The sequence below is a fragment of the Taudactylus pleione genome, unplaced genomic scaffold, assembly GCF_031769625.1.
Source record: "Taudactylus pleione unplaced genomic scaffold, aTauple2 ptg000529l, whole genome shotgun sequence".
NCBI lineage: Eukaryota > Metazoa > Chordata > Amphibia > Anura > Myobatrachidae > Taudactylus > Taudactylus pleione.
In genome coordinates this window covers 2,559,140-2,578,783 of record NW_028284931.1, presented here as the reverse complement: position 1 = coordinate 2,578,783, position 19,644 = coordinate 2,559,140, and the positions used below count along the sequence as shown (strand labels likewise).

The window sequence follows — 19,644 nt, the reverse complement described above, 5'->3', positions numbered from 1 at the left end:
ATTTTACTTTTCTCAAATCTCTATGTCATCTACTAAATGAGTGCATCGTTAGTGAACACGTGTTTTGAGATCATTAAATACATCATACTCTATGCTTACTACAATCAGGATTTGGGTTACTTATTTTTCTAACTGTTCAAAGACCAATGTGTAACGCTGGCAGATTTAACAGTAGGGATCGAGATAGATACAGTGGAAGTGGAATAATACTAAGAGATTTACTTATTGGTGCATTCATTAGTGTAACTTATTTTGAATGACAGACTGGCTCCATTAGAAATTTAACATGATCGGTTTATTTCACTTCACACAGTGAATGTCCTGAGGTCATTTCTTCTATGCCTCTATTAACTGACACCTATCTCAAGTTGAGTAATTCTCTCATTGGGGTTCAATTCTATCTAGTAAGACCCTCAACAGCAGAAATGAAAACTTGATTAACACTGCGGTTATACTGTTGTTTCTATGGGCAACCTACTTTTCCAGTAATCTCTCACTCCTCATAGATAGACCTAGGTACAAGTGAGGAGCAGCAGAATGAGGCTCAGTAGTTTCTATGCCCTGACTTTCCTAACTCTGTGACATTGTAAATGTTATGCAACAGGGGTTAAACTGATGTCCTTATAAATTTGCTATTCAAAACCTAACATTTATAGAATATTGTAATCTGTATATTTCACCATTTCTTTGATACAGGATACAGATGGTATTTGTACCTCCTATCCTGTAATTGGTAACAGGAGGGTGTTTGAATTTTCTTAGAATTTTATATAATTTTTGTATATTTGTTTAGTGCATACCCGTAAGGGACCTAGATTCAGGAATTTGTGTGGTTTATAGAACAGTAGGTTTTTTTGGTACTGAGTTATATGTCAAGTACAACAGTTTATATTTATTATGTATGATATATTAAAAGTTATGTTTTAAATCTTTATCAATTTACATGTCTATACAGAGTGCTCACAAAACAGAGTTCTTTTTCTTTTAATTTTAACTGTCCTAATATGTATACTGTAGCTGCACCATGCAAAGAGTGAGTTAATGCATAATACTAGTGAACCAGTGTTTTCATTTTGTTCTGTGCTAGGACTGTCACTTTATTTTTCTTACAGCAATATTTCCATGCTGGAGGCGTTGGTCTCAAAAAGACTTTCCTGGAGAAAAGTCCTGACCTGCAATCTCTACGCTATGCACTCTCTCTTTATACACAAGCTACGGATACACTCATCAAAACCTTTGTCCAAACACAGTCTGCTCAGGGTGAGAAATCTTTTCGCATCTCTCAACCACTTTGTGTGTGTGTGTGTGTATACGAAATGTCCTAACTCACTGACTCATCAATGCCCAGCCCAAACCCCTGAACCTAGAAACATGAAAATCAGGGAGTATATTCCTTCCATGACGTAGGTGCCCACTAAGGATGGATTTTTTTGAAACGTGACTCCTAAGGGGGTGAAAAGGGCTAAAATGTGTCCTCCCCCTGTGCAGTGTCCTGACTGACTGTCTCATTGTGGCTGTAGAACAGTTTAATATTCAAAAACCAACTGTCATCTCAAGTGCTGCCAAAGATCACTGGAAGTTGGTGTGACTCCAATATTTGAATAGTGAGAGAAGAGTTTGGGGGTAAAGATACAATATTGGGTGCAGGTTTATGGGGTAAGGGTACATTATTTTGTTAAGTGTTGAGGGATAAGGACAAAGTATTGGGTGCAGGGTTAGGGGGATAAGGACACAGTAGTGGGTTCAGAGTTAGGGGGTAAGGTGAGGGAGTGGAATGTCAAATTAGTTACTACTGTGTGAAGGAAGGGAATGTGTGACAACACTAGCGAGGGAGGGGAACAAGTTACTACAGGTGTGATTAAGGGTAATGCGTTACTACAGGTGTGAGGGAGGGGCTGTATTTCTACACGGGTGAGGGAGGGGAATATTGAATGTGTTACTACATGGACGAGGGAGGGAAATGTGTTATTACAGAGGTGAGCGAGGATTATGAGGTAATGTAATTACAGACAGACTAGCAAACTGACTGACAGACACTTTTCTGAGATGAGCCAATGAAAGCAGTAGTAGCTGATAATGATGGTTGTGATGGACATTGCTGCTGCTTAAGAGTGGCATCTGTAGATAAACACCAGATATTATAGTATGTAAGCAAATAAAATATAATTACATTTTACCACTCTGTATTAGGGATGCACCAAATACTATATTTAATTGGCTATTTTGTTGACTGGTAATAATTGTTAGCAAAATTCTAAAGTTATTACAACTATTTCCAAACCATGATTTACCAGTGAATTTAGTGCATGGTGCTAAAATAAAGCAATAAATAAGCTAGTATTGACTAAATTTAATAGGCAATTTTGAGTTTTGATTCGATTGATATTTTGCAGATAAGATTAGGCTACATCCTTGAGATATATCAGTTGAATGTCAATAATGAAAGTAAAGGCCCCCAAACATCTGCGACGGATTACTGCAATGTCTTGTTCTGCCGATGTCAGGGCATTGGAAATATTCAACTTGTTAAAAGATCTCTATACCTCGATCCTTACCGATCCTTACCCAAAATGTTTGGAATCTGTGAGTTGCGGATTTTCAACATATAGAATTTCCCAACGGATCGCCGATCATCGATTTTGGTTGCTGATCTGCAGATTGCTCGGCATCGGCAGAACGGTGAATCGCGGCTCAGGTGTATGGCCCCTTAGGCCTACAAATGATTTTTTTTTATTTGAAAGTATTTACATAGCGGGTTATTAGAGATGTTATTTAAGATGAGGCCTGTCCAACCTGTGGCTCTCCAGCTGATGAGAAACTACAAATCTCAGCATACCCTTCCACCAATCAGCAGGTAAAGCATGCTGGGACTCATAGTTTCACATCAGCTGGAAAGCAACAGGTTGGCCTGGTCTGCTTTAGATGAATTATATGCTTTAGTGTCAAAGCAGTTAAGAATTCCAATGACGATGAGACTTCAGGAGATTGGTAGCCCTGAAAAGTCCAAAGTATTTCATCAAGACCCGTCTCAAAAGTCTGAATTCTAGAGATCATATTCAAAAGGGGCATATCATAATGGCATCTACTTTATTCATATTATTATTATTATTATTATTATTATTATTATTATTATTATTAGTAGAAGTATTATTAAATTAAAGGAAAAATGTGACTCTCATAAGGAGCTATTTTTGTCTGCTGAGACTTAAAGACTCTGGAAACCTATGATCTAATTCATGCTATGAATTGGGATACTTTCTAAAGCAGATTTTGATTACTGTACCTCCTTGTCTCTTGATGTTCTAGACCTGGGGTGGTCTGGCAGGGCATGCTGGGATGTGTAGTTCTACAGCAGCTTGGGGCCGCTTATTGCCCACCCCTGTTCTAGACTGTTCTCATTAACATAAGTGGGCCTCAGATTTCTGGAGAAATATAAACCCATTTTATTGCCGTTAATTCCAATATGGAAATGAATTGGAGCTCTTGGTTCAACAGATCTTAAATCATTTAGATCTGGGTATTACTTACTAGCCACCCACATAGAAGAATCCTGTGTTCATTGTAGACCTTCATATGCCCTACCAGACTTGAGACCTCTTCACCAGTGGTGTTTAGCAGGTTTTAATCTGACCACTTTATGCTGTAGTATGTGGTGAATGCAGACGAATTGCTACAGTGGTATGCAGCTTTACACTAAGATAAATATGATTTGTACAGTATGTTTTTCTGTTTATGTTTTAAGGTGAATAATTGGTAAAATTAATACTGATTTAATGCATTGCAGTCAACTTTTCAACAAATCAGTAATCCAAAAATTATATAATAAACCACTTGAGTACTTATATAGATATATTAATCAATTCTCCATGTATTTAACTTGCCCTCTATTAAAATGTTTTTGCTCAGCAGACATATTCTGTAAACCCGGTGGAGGTCATTTATGATGTACAAGATGGTATCTCTGCATAGAAAATGTTATAGACCCATCTTGCGCCTTGATTTGTTCAAAGGCACCTAGATTTTTCACCAGAGTCTAGGATAAAGAACAATATTGGTGCCCATGGATTGACAACTGCGGCACTCTAGACTCCAGCTCATTATACCAAAAAAGTGAAAAAAACAACAACTGGTCACCAGTTTATTAATTAGTATTAGTATTGTCTTCTCTATTGAACTAACCATGCAAAAGAAAGAAACAATAGGCATAGGCATTTTGGCGCTAGCCTTTACTACTACAAAATTTTGCACTTTAGGAAATTAGGGTGTTGGAGGACCCCTAGGAGAGCTGCCTGCCATGTTCTAGCTACAGAGAAGTGGGCGCCCTAATATTTATTTAAAAAAAAATGAAAAGCTGCTTCGCTAGACATCTTTTGTTAACTATCCTGACCCAAAAAAGCCAATGAGGTTAAGAAGAGACCCAACTGTATATATGGTGGGGCTGGTAGAGGAACACACAGTTTTTGAGCATTAATATAGAGCCACCAGCCCTGCACTGAACACCCTGGGACTGGAATTCCCTAGAGCACCTTACTCTGATCAGCCTGTTTTAAAGGAAATCAGCCAGGGTGTCTACCATTGCGGCTTGTTGAGGATTTTGGGAGGGGGATACAATGACTGTTTATTCACTGTTTATTCCTGAGCTTACACTGTGCATAATCTGACTCAGGTGCCTTCGTAAATGACCTCCAGTATGTTTGCCTTACTTTAAGAATGGAGAAACACAGTCTTGTCTCAGTTGAGTCAGCAGACTAGAAAGAGCTGAAAGCACACAACATTATAGTATGGAGTCTGGACAGTATGATATCTTCCCTATAGACTGTAAGCTTGCAAGCAGGACCCTCTTACTGCTTTGTCTGTCTGTTATTAACCAGTCATGTCTTAATGATTTGTTTGCAATTGTAAAGGATAATGCTGGCGCTATATGAACTACTGTTAATAGTAATCTTGTCCAACCTAACTGAGACAAATGAAAACTTTGCTGAGTATCATGGTCATTTTGCACTAGATCCACCCAGGATGGATATACAGTATATTGGGATCCAGATCAGTATGTGCAGAGTATACAAACCACTTTTATTCTCATCTCTTCCCACCACTCTGCTCCTCCTTCCTGACACCTTTTCCATCTCTTGCTTTTTGCCTCTCCTTTATCTCCCAGTCCATGGTGGAAAAGGTATTAGGTTTACTCTTTCTGAAGAGACTTATCCAGAAAAGGGTATGTCATTGGCGCAATAGCCTTTGGAAGCATGTCCTATTCTGCCATGTCTATAGGGCAACTTACTTCTTCCCACTGCCAGTTAGGGCTTATTTTCTGGCTGATGAGGAGTACTCCAGTCCCACTTGTTAGTAAACACACCTTGCTATTTCGTAATACACTGTTTTTATGTGACGATTTTCCTTCCATGCACTATTTGTGTGTTTGTGTGTGCGTTTATAATGTGAAGCTGCTGAACAGCCTATCTAATACTAATTCACCACATATACCTGTTTTGTACATTATCTATAGTACTAAGCAGTCTCTATACATTGACAGACTGTGGAAACAGCCTTTCTTTTGTTGAACTCTTTGTGTATTAGATCAAAATAACTGGGAAATTGAAGTAGGTCATGGATATAGCTGCTTTCTCATATTTTAAGAGAAAAATATTTCCACAGAGATGCCAGTGCTGCTTAAGCTAGTTTTTGGCATTTTGTTCACCTGTATAAGTGGGACTGAAGTATCAACTCCTTTTCTGTCAGCAACATATTATGGCACGAACTTGGGGTCCTTATTGCAGGAACTGAATGTGGAAACATCTTGCCAGACTCAGAAAGATGACCCTTTGCCTGTTGAAAGCATGCAATGCATCAGAATGCCCAGATCATTACAAGTAAAATACATGCAAGTTTATGGTTTATCACTTTTATTTCTTTGCCTATAATGGAGCTATAATGGTGGCATTAATATTTAGTTTATATGCTGCAGAGGTAAATCATTACTCAAAAAAGAAATCCACAATGGGACTTGGCAAGGGCCAAGTCCGAGCAAAAGTTTTAAGAAGGGGTATGCTGTGGGAGGTTGGTGGCAATACATAATACTGATTTAACAGCAAATAGAATAGCACTAAGTTGCATGTTGCACCGAGAGCATGGAGAGACTGCAGTGCTATAGTCTCACAAGCAGACCCTGGTGGACTTGAGTTACAAGTAAAGTAGTAACCCAATTCCTCACTGCCTAACTTAAAATAAATGGCTGCTGGCAGGAGTGAAAATTTTGAACTTTAAATTACATAATATATCAGAAGGTAACTATTAAACCTTTTTAAGGACCAGCCAAACCCTGCCAGCAGTTATACTCAGGAGCACTTTTGTCATATAGATCTGCCTAATTATCCCAATATTTATTCTCATCAGGATCTGGTGTGGATGATTCGGTTGGAGAAGTTTCAATCCACGTAGAACTCTTCACCCACCCAGGAACAGGAGAACACAAGATCAGTGTAAAAGGTAATGAACATAAAATAATTCAACCTGATACTAATACTAGAGTTCAAAGGAAAAGTCATTACCATACAGTATATACAGAAAAAAAACCAGTTAACACCTGGAGATGACATTTAAGCTGGGCACACACCAGAAAGATATATCTGCAGATCGACTGATCGGCAGATATATCTGCAGATAATGGTTGTTCATACACACTGAACAACCATAACTGCAATCTGATCAGGGGTCCCACTGGCCGGTGTCGTGTCGCGCGCCCCCCCAGCGGCCTGTACAGCAAGTGTGTGGGTGGTCGGCTGACCGTACGCACAGCATGATGTGCACATATATCTGCAGATATATCTGCCATCGGTTGTGCAGACAGTCGACGCGATAGGTCTGTGAATGACGTCTTTCACAGACATACATCGCTGGTACACACCTGCGGATGCAAACACAATATATTGGCCGATCAATTGATCGGCTATTATATCTGCCAGTGTGTACCCAGCATTAATTTCATCCAACCATAATTTAAATGTTAAATGGATAAGTGTTTGACCTGCAGGTGCCTAGTAAGTATATTCTATTAATTGTTTATTTTACTAACTATAGGGATTAGGCGGTTGGTTTAAAATCACCATCATACAACCATCTCATCTTCAAGAATCCTCACAAGTCAGTGCTATGCCTAGAGTAAGTTCAGGGTCCGAATGCCAATGTAAAGCCAGCTACTGCATACCCTCCAACTATACCGTTTTAGCCGGTACAGTACCGTTTTCTAATGGTCTGTACCGGCAAACGGGGCTGTACCGTTTTGTACCGGGTTGGTATACTCGCCAGATTTGTTAAGCAACACTGTTGGGACACAGGACTCCCACAGCGCTGCTGAGTGACAGCCAACCTCCGTGCTTCCCTGCTCTGACCGCCAGCGCTGGTATACATACAGAACATGCAGTATATTACTGCAAGTTGTAAACTAGCCAGCGCCCGATGCCCCCACCCCCCATGGACACGCCCCTTTACCCGTGATCACACCCCTTTTTCTGTGGCCACGCCCCCATGTACCGGGTTCTTATTGGGAAATGTTGGAGGGTATGCTACTGTGGAATTAGAAAGGCCACTCTCGGGCTGTTTTTTCAATCCCAGGATTCGTTATTGAAAAACCCTCAATCCCGGGATTGAGTTGGCAGTGGCACTGGCAGGCAGCAGCAGGACTCAGTGGCTGCACTCCGTCCGTTTCCTGTCCCTCAGTCCTTATCTCCCTCCCCTCCTTTGTCCCTCAGTCCTTAACGCTTTTCCCCTCTGTCCCTCAGTCCTTATCTCTCTCTCCCCCCCATCCCTCATTCCTTATCTTTTCCCCCCCATTCCTTATATCTCTCTCGCCCCCTTCCACCATCCCCCCGAGTACCAGCCTCCGCTTGGGTGCTCCTTTCTCCACGTCTGCCTGGACTGGCTCCCTCTGTGATGATACCCGTGGCCGCCCCACCAAGCACCAGACAGCCCTCCTCTGCTTAGGCTTGAGCATGGTGCGGGCAGGCGGACGGGCTTTCGCGGTTGTCGCCGGGCTGCTCAGCATGACCTCTGACATCACGTCACGCTGCGTACAGCAGGGGGCAGGGGCAGCATCTGAGCCGTTTGCTGCAGGTGCTCAGCACTACTCAGCATAAAAACAACAACTAAAAAGAAAGCGCATACGATGACTAGTCCAGAAATCCCGGGATTGGAAGCTCCAATCCCGGGATTCAAATCCAGACGATTTTAGGCCAAAATCCCGGGATCTCGCCGATCCCAGGATTGGCCACCCTATGTGGAATACATGGCACATCCCTTACTGATCAAAGTAGTAGGACTCTCAGAATAGGAAAAGCTATGAGTTAAATGGGGAACTGTGAGTACCACAAAGCTTATAAATTAGACCTGTATCTAACTGCTAAACATCAAATGTACAGTATAAAGTGATGTATTAGGATGGCTATAACATTTATTAATTAACTCTATCCATCATTTTGAAATTGTTATACATAGTTAATAAAATTAAATTTATTGTGCTCTGGCTGCAGCTTTTCTATTGGATACATTGCAAAGTAGCAGGTTCCTCTAGGCAAAATGACCCTCATGCTATCAGTATAATTTGGGAAAAGTGACCTACATACCTGAAATGCTCTTTAGGTGCAATCTGCTGTTTAGTGAGTACCGAGGTCACATTTACCACAGACCTCAAGTATTTCTACTAAACCAGCATCCACCTTGTGGTAAGGGAAGGTGACTGCAACTGAAGTAAAACACTTGTTTTCACATTATGTAATAGTCCAAGCAAGGTGTAAAAATCTATCACACATAAATATACCACATAATGTATTTCCTCACAGTTGAGAGTATACATTTTTTTGAGAATTGATAGTTACAATTTTATTTCATATTCACTGTCAAAGTGATTTACTCATATTAGTGCAAATTATACCCTGAAACTGTCATTAGAGTTATTGCTGTTTGCTAGAAGAGTTTAATGAAATAATAATAATGAACACGTTACCCATTGAAGAAACACAATTAATATATTCCATAGTTGCACCTTTTGTATGCTGTTCATTAATATGCCATTTCTCTTCTTCAAGTTGTTGCAGCAAATGATCTGAAGTGGCAGACCTCTGGGATTTTCCGCCCATTCATTGAGGTTAACATGATTGGTCCAAATCTGAGTGACAAGAAGAGGAAATTTACCACAAAATCCAAGAACAACAGTTGGGTTCCAAAATACAATGAGAGCTTCCAATTGTGAGTATACACACATAAATATCAGCACACTATCTCTTTTTGACATACTACTTGAACATCTCATCCTATAAATGTGCATGAACTCGAGATTGCATTTATTGTGGTTCTAGTATACACCTCTAAATATAATCTGCTCCACGCAGAAATACCCTTGAGATCATATAGAACTATAATCACTGCCATGAGAAAAGACTGTGGGGTATATTTACTAAAGTGTGGGTTTTAAGAAGTGGAGATGTTGCCCATAGCAACCAATCAGATTCTACTTATCATTTATCTAGCACCTTCAAAAAGATAATAGCTAGAATCTAATTGGTTGCTATGGGCAACATCTCCATTTCTAAAAACCCGCACTTTAGTAAATTAGTTATTGGTGCCCACATTCTTTTTAGTTTCTCATTACTACGCACTGCCCAAGTAGGCACAGACATCTAAAAATGAAAGTATGGTTTTGTAAGTAATGTTAAATATAACAAGCATTTCATTTGCTTGGAATCTTTTTACCGTCATTGGTTACCTGTAAGTCATTACAGGAGTTTTAGTTTGTTAAGTGTGTGCCATGTGATAAAATAATTAGTAATAGTAAGAGGTTTATGGGGCCTATGTATCAAGCTGATTTTTACATAAAATTATGTAGTTTCTGCACAATTTTATGTATTGTTCCTATGTTAATAGCACAATGCAGGAGATTTCACAGAAATCTCCGGCAAAATGCTATTGAGCACTTCAGATCGCAGTCCCCATTATTGTCAATGGGGACTACGATCTGACCCCTATGTACAAAGCTTTTTGGCAAAGCTTTTTGGAGTTTAGCCACAATAGTTTACACCATCTGCATATGGTGTAAACTGCTTTGAGCCTATGGGGGCTCCAGGTGCAAGAGAGATATCTTTCGATCTCTCTCTCGCAGCCCCTGGCTGGTGCTGGAAGCTGACGCTGTGCACATGCGCAGTGTCAGCTTCCCCCAGGGAAATCTTTCACTTCTGTGAAAGACTTCTCCCAAATGCCGGGGTTATAACTGTTACTGCTGTCCCTGCAAGTTCCTTGTGGTACATAGCCGAGATATTTCTATTAATAATGAAAATATGATGCACACTCTTAAGCACTATGAACACTTAATTTCTACTTCAGGGTACATAGGTGGTCCACAGGATTTACCTTGGGGTATAGCTGGATCTAGATCACGGGCACCACACAGTCAAAGCTTTTGCTGCTCCCAGGATGCACCTGGGTCCATCCTCTCCCATACCCCGCCCCCGAGCCACAGGCACCTCAGTTTTAGTTGGTGCCCGACCGCAGTCGGGTCACCCTTTTGCAGTGGGGCTGCAGGAGCAGCCCCTAAGCTTATTTTTAAAGAAGAAAAGTTTTTTATTTTTACTTGTTTTACACTGATTTGAGCGGCAGCATCAGACTGTCCTTTAGGACGTCCACGCTGCCGCTCCTATTCCACGCCAGTACAGATCTGGGGATTGCGGTGGGACCCCAGAGTCTGTACTAGCAGGGCTCTCCCTTCGACTGCTGCCGGAAGCGACGGGGATCAGGTAAGCCGCGGGTCGCCGCGTACGATGGCCCGCGGGTACTAGAAATGCAGTCGGATGCCTCCGGTCTCTTGGGGACAGACCGGAGGCGCTAGCAGCAGCGGCGGCGGGCTCCCCCTCTAAGAGGCATACCCCACGTAATCGCTAGACCACTAGGGTGACAGGCTGGCTGCGGGAGCTGTGTTGAGTGATGGGGTGTAGGGAGGGAAGGGGGTCTAATGGACTGGAGGTGGTGGGTGAGGAAATGAAGACAGAGGCAGAAATGGGGGCCAAAAGGTTACCTCCTTGAAGAAGGCAGAGCCCCTGCCGAAACACATTGGAGACCCCCTACATTCTGACACCACAGCCAGCTTACACCAGAGCTCTTCATTCCCGTGGAGAACTCGGTCGAGCCTTGCTGCTTCCAGAATCCTCCCTACCCACCACCCGCAGGGCCGCGCTGGGCATCACACCTAGCAAAGCCCTGCGCACCCCTCTTGATCACCACTCCGCCTGCTGGACCCAGGCGACCACGCACCCTCCCCTGGGAGCAACCAACACCAGCTCCACTCACAGCTGTTCGTCCAGCAGCAATCCCTAAGTGATCCACACCAACAGGCACCCACCAGGCAGCGGGAACAGAACGCCAGCAACGCGGTGCACCAAGCCCAACAGTGCACCAGCAAGCTACTACCACACACATAGCTTCCTCCAACCGCTGACACCGCAGCAGCCATCCAACACCGCATCTGCAAAAGGAAATTCTTACACCAGCTACCAGCAGCCCAAGCCTTTTTCATCAACAAATCATACCGGTAGGTAAGTGACTCCGAGACTTATACCCCTGCGCGGGACGCCGCCAGGGTGTACATCCACAACCGCCAGACCCGCTGCCAACCCACCACTCCCCTCCCCCCGAGACATCCTAAGACTGTTGACCAAAGGTCCAGCAGGGGTAACGTGCCGGTCTATTGAACTGCATGGAAAGGAGCCCCCTAAAGGGTCCACTCACCTCCCCAGTCTCCACCCACACACACCCCCAAGTGGATCGCTCACCCCACCTGGGTGCCTGGGACCGAACAGGATTAGTACTGTTTTTTTCCAATAAACCTTTTGGCCCCCATTTCTGCCTCTGTCTTCATTTCCTCACCCACCACCTCCAGTCCATTAGACCCCCTTCCCTCCCTACACCCCATCACGCCACACACAACATTGAACACAAAAGACCACGACATACTATTACTCCAGCATTACACCCATAGGGCGAGCGCACCCTCCGCACCCTCCGCACCCTCTACCCCATTCTATCGTTACACAGGACCCGGTACTCCTGCTTTTAGGAAGGTGCAGCACCCCGACACAAACAATACATCTCACATCCCATCTGCCCATACAGCAGAGCACAGTTCTAACCCATCATTTGCAGTTGGCTGCGGGAACTGGCAACCCTGGGGTTAATTGCTAGCCAGGGGAGGATGCACCGGATCCTAGGTCAAAGTATCCTAATTTTAAAAAGGCTAAGGTAACTTCCAATGTTTTTCCTCTGTCTGACCAATTGACGGATCATATGGCGGGGGCCTGGCAGTCGCCCAGTAAGAGATTCCAACCACAGAAATGGTTGGCATCCAATTATCCTTTTCCTGAGGCTCATTGCAGGAAATGGGAAACCCCACCGGCAGTGGATTCCCATGTCACCCGCTTGATTAAAAGCGCTACATTGCCCTTGCCGTCTATTTCTTCTCTGAAGGATCCCACGGATAGGAAAGTGAAGACTTGTTTAAAGTCTATCTACTCTCTCTCCAGGGCAGTGGCCCGTCCATCCATGGCCATCTCTTGGGTGGCTAAAGCTGTTGAGAGCTGGGCCAACACTTTAGAGGATACCTTTCCGGACGATGCTCCTGATATCCAGAGGGCGTTAATAGGGCAGATGAGAGATGCGGCTTCCTATATTGGGGAAGCATCGTTAGATGCCAGCTTGCTGACCTCTAGGGTTTCGGCTGCAGCGGTGTCTGCGCATCGATCCTTGTGGCTGCGGTCCTGGAGAGTGGACGCAGACTCTAAAAAGGGCCTGGAGGCCTTACCTTTTAATGGGGAGTTGCTATTTGGTCCAGACTTGGACAAAATAGTGGATACTCTGGCTAAATTAAAATCAGCCTTCCTCCCTTTGGCTTCAGCACCTGCTAAGGTGCGGAGCTCCGCTTTTCGGTCCTTTCAGGTTCAGGGCAAGGCCAAAGGTCAGTCCTTCCCAAGGCAGTCGGAGACCAAGACCGCCTCTAAGCCCAAGAAGCAGGCCTGGAGTGCCAGGCGCCCTTCTTCCAAGCAGGAAGATAAACCTTCTGCCTGATGGGACAGGCCTCCCTCTGGGGGACCCCAGAGTGGGAGGCCGACTTCTTCAATTTGCCCAGTGCTGGCACAATACCACCACGGATGCCTGGGTTCGAGAATTGGTCTCCCAGGGGTACGCCCTGTCTTTTCAGCACAGACCGCCCCACCAGTTTTTCTGCACGACTCCTTCTCAGGAGAAAACCAAGGCTTTGCAGATTCAGGAAGCTATAGAGTCCTTGTTGAAAGTAGGGGTAATCGTTCCCGTTTCTCAATCACAATGAGGGACAGGGTACTACTCTACTCTGTTTCTGGTGCAGAAACCCAATGGTTCTCATAGCCCTATCCTCAATTTGAAGTCTCTGAACAAATTCCTCAGAGTACCCAAATTCAGGATGGAAACGTTACGTTCCATCATTCTGGCAATGGAACCTGGGGATTGCATGGTCTCCCTGGATATCCTGGACTCCTACCTCCATGTTCCGATAGCACCTTCGCACCAGTGGTATCTGAGGTTCGCTATCCTGCAGCATCACTATCAGTTTCGGGCGCTACCCGCACCAAGGATGGCGATCATGGCCGCACATCTTCGGAGCCAGAATGTACGGCTGCTGCCGTATCTAGACAACCTCCTTTTGCTGGTGAGCTCTCCGGAGGTACTGCTTCAACATCTCCACCTGACGATCGCTTGTCTACAAGCGCACGGGTGGTTGATAAAAGCGGATGGTTCATTTGGGAGCCCTGCTAGATTCTCGTCAGCAAAGGATCTTCCTGACTCCGGAAAAGGTCTCCTACCTACAGCTGTATATACAGTTGCCTGAGCAGTTGCCGCCTGTCGGTCCATTCGGCAATGAGGGTTCTGGGGTCCATGGTGTCGGCATTTGACATGGTGGAATTTGCCCAGTTCCATTCAAGGCCCCTGCAGGGGCGGACTCTATCAGAATGGAACGGGTTACCTCACCGGATTCGCTCTCAGATGCTGGTGTTGTCCCCGGTTGTTCGGCAGTCTTTGGCTTGGTGGCTTCAGACAGCTCATCTGGTCGAGGGGCCAGTCTCTGGGGTTGGGGGGCAGTGACAGGCTCATTGTCACTTAAGGGACGTTGGACTGCGGAAGAAGCACTTCTCCCCATCAACATCCTGGAACTGCGAGCGGTGTACAGGGCTCTGCAGTCGTCCGGCACCGCTCTTCAAGGAAGGGTGGTTTAAGTTCAGTCCGACAACGCCACCACAGTGGCGTACATCAACCACCAGGGAGGAACTAGCAGTTGGGCTGCGATGTCGGAGGTGTCTTGCATCCTTGCTTGGGTGGAGTGCCACATTCCAGCAATCTCGGCGGTCTTCATCCCCGGAGTCCTCATTTGGGAGGCGGACTTCCTCAGCCGTGACGATGTGCATCCCGGGGAATGGTCACTTCACCCAGAGGTGTTTCAGCTACTCGTGGACAGATGGGGGCTGCCGTAGCTGGACTTCATGGCCTCTCGTCACAATCACAAGTTGCCTGTTTACGGGTCAAGGACAAGAGACGCAGGTGCATGTCTGGTAGACATGCTGTCGGTGACCTGGCGTATCTGTTTCCTCCGATATCCCTGCTACCTCGGGTCCTGCGGAAATTCAAGCAGGACAGCGGCACGCTCGTGCTGGTGGCTCCAGCGTGGCCCAGACGTCCTTGATACTCCGATCTGAGGAGCCTCTCCATCGACGCTCCGTACCTTCTTCCTCAGCCTCAGGACCTATTGTCTCAAGGGCCCTGCCTTTACCCGGATCTAGATCGGCTGTCTTTGACGGTGTGGCTCTTGAGATAGCCTTCTTAAGGTCTCGGGGCTTCTGGGGTTATTAGTACCATGCTCAGGGCACGCAAGCCTGCTTCCGCACGGAACAGGGTGTGGCGTAATTACTTTCAGTGGTGTGAGTCCAGAAACTATGATCCTCAGGTGTTCTGAGTTTCTAGGATCTTGAAATTTCTTCAATCAGGTTTGGACCTAGGCTTACGCCTTGCCTCCCTGAAGGTGCATGTGTCCGCGCTGTCCGTGTGGTTCCAAGGAAGGATTGCTACACTGCCAGATGTTCACACTTTTTTCCAAGGTGTTCTCCGAATCCAGCCTCCCTTCGTGCCTCCTGTGGCTCCTTGGGACTTGGCGGAGGTTCATCGGGTCCTACAGTGTCCTCCTTTTGAGCCTCTTGAGTCGGTGGAACTCAAGTGGTTAACATTTAAGACCGTTTTTCTCCTGGCAATTGCTTCTGCCAGCAGGGTGTCAGAATTGGGGGTGCTTTCCTGTCGTCCCCCTTTTCTGCTTTTTCATCAGGACAGAGCGGTACTTCGCACTTGTCCTGAGTTTTTGCCGAAAGTGGTTTCAAAGTTCCACATCAATCAGGAACTTGTTGTGCCAGCTTTTCAGTCACCTCATCTTTCAGCTGGTGAGGCTTCCTTGGATGTAGTCCGTGCTCTCAGAATTTATGTGTACCGGACTGCTTCCGTTAGGAAGTCTGATTCCTTGTTTGTCCTCTTTGGTTTTCACAGGAGGGGTTGGCCTGCCAACAAACAAACGTTAGCCCGTTGGCTTTGTTCTGTTATTTGTGAGGCTTATGCACAGGAGGGTTTACCTGTGCCAGCCTCTGTTAGGGGTCATTCCACTCGTTCTGTGGGTCCCTCTTGGGCTGCTAGACGTGGTGCCTCTGGTGTTCAGCTATGTAAGACGGCCACCTGGTCTTCCATTCAGACGTTTTTGAGTTTCTATGCGTTTGACACCTTTGCCTCTCAGGATGCATCCTTCGGGCGCCGGGTTCTCCTTTCTGCACAGGAGCGTCCCCGCCCTTAGTTGAACTGCTTTGGGACATCCCCAAGGTCAACCCTGTGGACCCCTATGGACCCTGAAGTAGAAAACAAGAGATATGGTAAGAACTTACCTTTGTTATCTCTGTTTCTACGAAGTACATAGGGTCCACAGGGCGCCCGACCTGACGCACCTGGCTTCACTTGGGCTGTGTGGCTGGTCACCGGTTTTCCATCTCCCATTTCTGTGAGTATTGTTTCTTGTGTGTTCCAGTCTTCCTTCTCTCTGTTTAGTCTCCTCCTCCGGCCTTGGCTGCTTACCAACAGAGGTGCCTGTGGCTCGGGGGCGGGGTATGGGGGAGGATGGACCCAGGTGCATCCTGGGAGCAGCAAAAGCTTTGACTGCATGGTGCCCGTGGATCCAGATCCAGCTCTACCCCAAGGTCAACCCTCTGGACCCTATGGACTTCGTAGAAACAGAGATAACAAAGGTAAGTACTTACCATATCTCTTGTTATCACAAAATATATAATAAGCTGTCAATAAACATGGTATTAAATTGAGGTTCTTAGTACATATTTGGCCAAAGATGTTTGCCCACCTACCGCATCAAGGTGTACCTCATCAGGTGGGTCCCTAACATCCCTAATACTGACACATTGTATAAATTTATCTGGGACGACTTACCTGTAATAGCGCCCATTACATGTGTGTACTGCAATGCACAGGACCCATACTAATTAAAATCACCTGGGGCAGGTAGGAAGAGTGCTAGCACCAACAAGTGTACCTTAAATACACGCATACACAGAAAAAAGTAAAGGGGGGTTGGGCTGCACATCCTAATTTAAACACTTTTTCCCTCCTTCTATTTCTGCTGTAGAACTACAGATATCAGCAAGGTAGCACCTCATATTGTGTTTAAATTAGGATGTGCAGCCCAACCCCCCTTTCCTTCTTTAATAATGAAAATATCCCTGGCGAGTTAAGTACATAATAATCGCAGCAGTACCGCGATTATTAGTACCCAGATCCCTATGTCTGAAGCAGTTCTAAGACATTCCTGAGACAGGATGAATGTTTTTTAAGGAGGCGAGGGTTGATTTTGTTAATCATTATGATTGTAATATTAAAGGGGATATGATGGTGGCAGGATGATGCTAATGAGGGAGACAGGATGGCGTTAGTGATGAAGGGTACATGTAAACAGGTGTAATATGAGTAGAAGGAGGATGATGACACAGAGATGTACTTGGGATGAGGGAGACAGGATGGAGTTATTGATGAATGGTACATATAAACTGGAGGAATTTGAGATGTCTTTGGGATTTAGGAATGACGGTTACCTTAGAGAATGGACTTGAGGTGGGGATAGTGGAGTGAGATGAAGAAGAGAATTCAGATGGACATAAAAATTAATTGACAAGGTTTATGGTGTGGGTTGAAGGGACTGTAATGTCTGTAAGAGGGTTTAGTTGTGTACAAAGAGAGTTGGAGCTATGTGATTGGTCCGCTATTTATTAATGGATACCGTATTAAACAAAAATAATAGTAATAATTTGCCTTGCTCTTAAATTTTTAGTCTGGCTTCTAAAATGTAAATATTTGTATTCCCTGTCTTTACATTTTTCTAAATTTTGTACAAATCGCAATTGTAGCAGCATGTGCCAATCCTCCACTGACTGTATGAGTAGGATGACATCATAGACTTATGACTGTTTTCGCAGCAAATGCTTATAATTTGTACTCCACTTTATCACACTCTAGCACAACCTGAATTTAAATGTTTTGATAGGAACAGAAATTAAAGATAAATTTCACCAACACATGCTGCTGTATCTGTCTGCTTTATTTATCATTTGTTGCTTATAAGGACTTTTTAAAAAAAAAATAATATCAGATATTAACTTTTTATAGTCAAGTATAGGTAGCTAATGGAAGGTGCTGTATGACTCATTGCTATGGTGTATAACATGGGTATTTAACATGCGGCTTTCCAGTTGCTGTGGAACTAACATCCCAGCATGCCCTGCCACAGTTTTAGAATGCCCTAATAGCAAAACTGTGGCAGGGCATGCTGGGATGTGTAGTTCCACAGCAGCTGAAGGGCCACATGTTGAATACTCCTGGTGTATAGTATCATTGCTGTTTGCACTGTGTCATTTTTTTTTTAATATTTTCTTTTCTTATTCTCCTATGCCTTGTAGCACATTGGGCAGTGAAAATGGCCCAGAATGCTATGAACTGCAGGTGTGTGTGAAAGATTACTGCTTTGCACGGGAAGACCGAACAGTGGGCACAGCTGTTATGCAGCTGCGAGATCTAACACAAAGAGGCAGCTGTGCCTGCTGGCTTCCCCTCGGCCGACGCATTCACATGGATGAGACAGGACTGACCATCTTGCGGATCTTGTCACAACGCAACAATGATGAGGTGGCCAAAGAATTTGTCAAGCTGAAATCTGACACTCGCTCTCCTGAAGAGGGCAGCTAGGGTGATGGGGTCAGTTTACAACTCCACCCCTTGTATAACAAGAGTACCTTTCTCACTGCCTTGCACCCCAGGCCCAGACTGTAAATAGTTTAAATACATTTTGAAATACACTATTAACCAGGTCACTGCCAGCAGTGCTCCCCAAGCTCTGCCTAATGCTCACTGGTGCCTTTCTGGCAGTGACATGGGTAAGGTGTACACAAATATACACACCAAGGGCTGCGTTCATATGTGCCATTGTGTTAATGTTCTCCCTGCTGGACCACATAAGCACAGTTGTTAGAGGGCCTTAACTCCTGCCATGCATTAATCTGCTGGGCAGTTAACAGCACCCTGGCAGTGGGAGGATTTAGCAGTTTGAGAGACCCTGTTCCCCTAAAATTGGAGAACAATTGACACTTCCCCTCCCCTTGACCTGTAAATTAAAGTTGCCTGCACCCCACCTGCTGTGTATATAAGATCTTCCTGTACCAGTGTCTTATTCTGTGCAATGGTGCTGCATGGGTATTAGTTTTCTATGAAACAACAACCTTAAACCCTAATCCTGAAAGCTCTTGGTAGACCCCATTCAAATCATGCCTGTTTTAATGCCTTGGACTGGACAGTCACCCATTTGCACGGTGCAGCAAAAAGGACACTGCAAGTTGCTTAGCACCTCTGTCCTTGCCCAAAACTGCCCAAATCATCCAGCACTGAAGGGGTTACAAATCCCCACCCCTGATCAGGGCAGAACAGCAAAATTCTCCAAATCCTCCAATCCCTCCTCTCGCACACACGCACTGCACAAGGGATTAAAACTCCCATACAGTATGTTTAAAATAAATGTGGCATGTTATTTCCAATGAGCGATGCCACAAATTTCCCCCACAAACTTCTTCCTATCATGTACAGAAAACTCCCCTTCTTTCTCCTTCCTCCCAGGTGCATGTACAAAAGGTTTGCACTAACTTGGCCATTTTTGGTCTCTGTAAAAATATTTTATTATAACAGCTATTAAATACAAATGAAGAAAGGCAAATTGTGTTAGTGATTTCAATTATCATCATTATCAATCCTTCATCTACAATACAGCTGGTTATCTATGCCCACAAAACAGGCCAAGGTCATCTTTCAGGTGGTGTTTTTCAAGGCATTGGTATTTTTTAGAAAAGACGTTGTGTTAAAACGTAGAAGTATAAACACAAAGGAGAAAAAGAATCACTCTCATTTAGCGGCACAACAAGGTAGAAACACAGTAAACACTATAAAACATTCTAAGACAGTGGTCCCCAAACTTTCTTGAATCACGGCGCCCTAGAGTAT

At 44.7% G+C, this 19,644-nt stretch overlaps 1 protein-coding gene across 1 annotated transcript in view; it reads left to right on the top strand.

Moving 5' to 3' along the window:
* UNC13A (unc-13 homolog A) overlaps positions 1 to 19,360 on the top strand; it is a 239,759-nt gene extending 220,399 nt beyond the window's left edge. The window contains exons 40-44 of the mRNA XM_088450825.1: positions 1,113 to 1,260; positions 5,159 to 5,215; positions 6,394 to 6,486; positions 9,081 to 9,240; positions 18,057 to 19,360. Of these exons, the coding sequence (XP_088306951.1) occupies positions 1,113 to 1,260; positions 5,159 to 5,215; positions 6,394 to 6,486; positions 9,081 to 9,240; positions 18,057 to 18,342 (744 nt within the window). The 3' untranslated portion in view covers positions 18,343 to 19,360. The remainder of the gene's footprint in view (positions 1 to 1,112; positions 1,261 to 5,158; positions 5,216 to 6,393; positions 6,487 to 9,080; positions 9,241 to 18,056) is intronic.
* Positions 19,361 to 19,644: the final 284 nt, after the last annotated feature.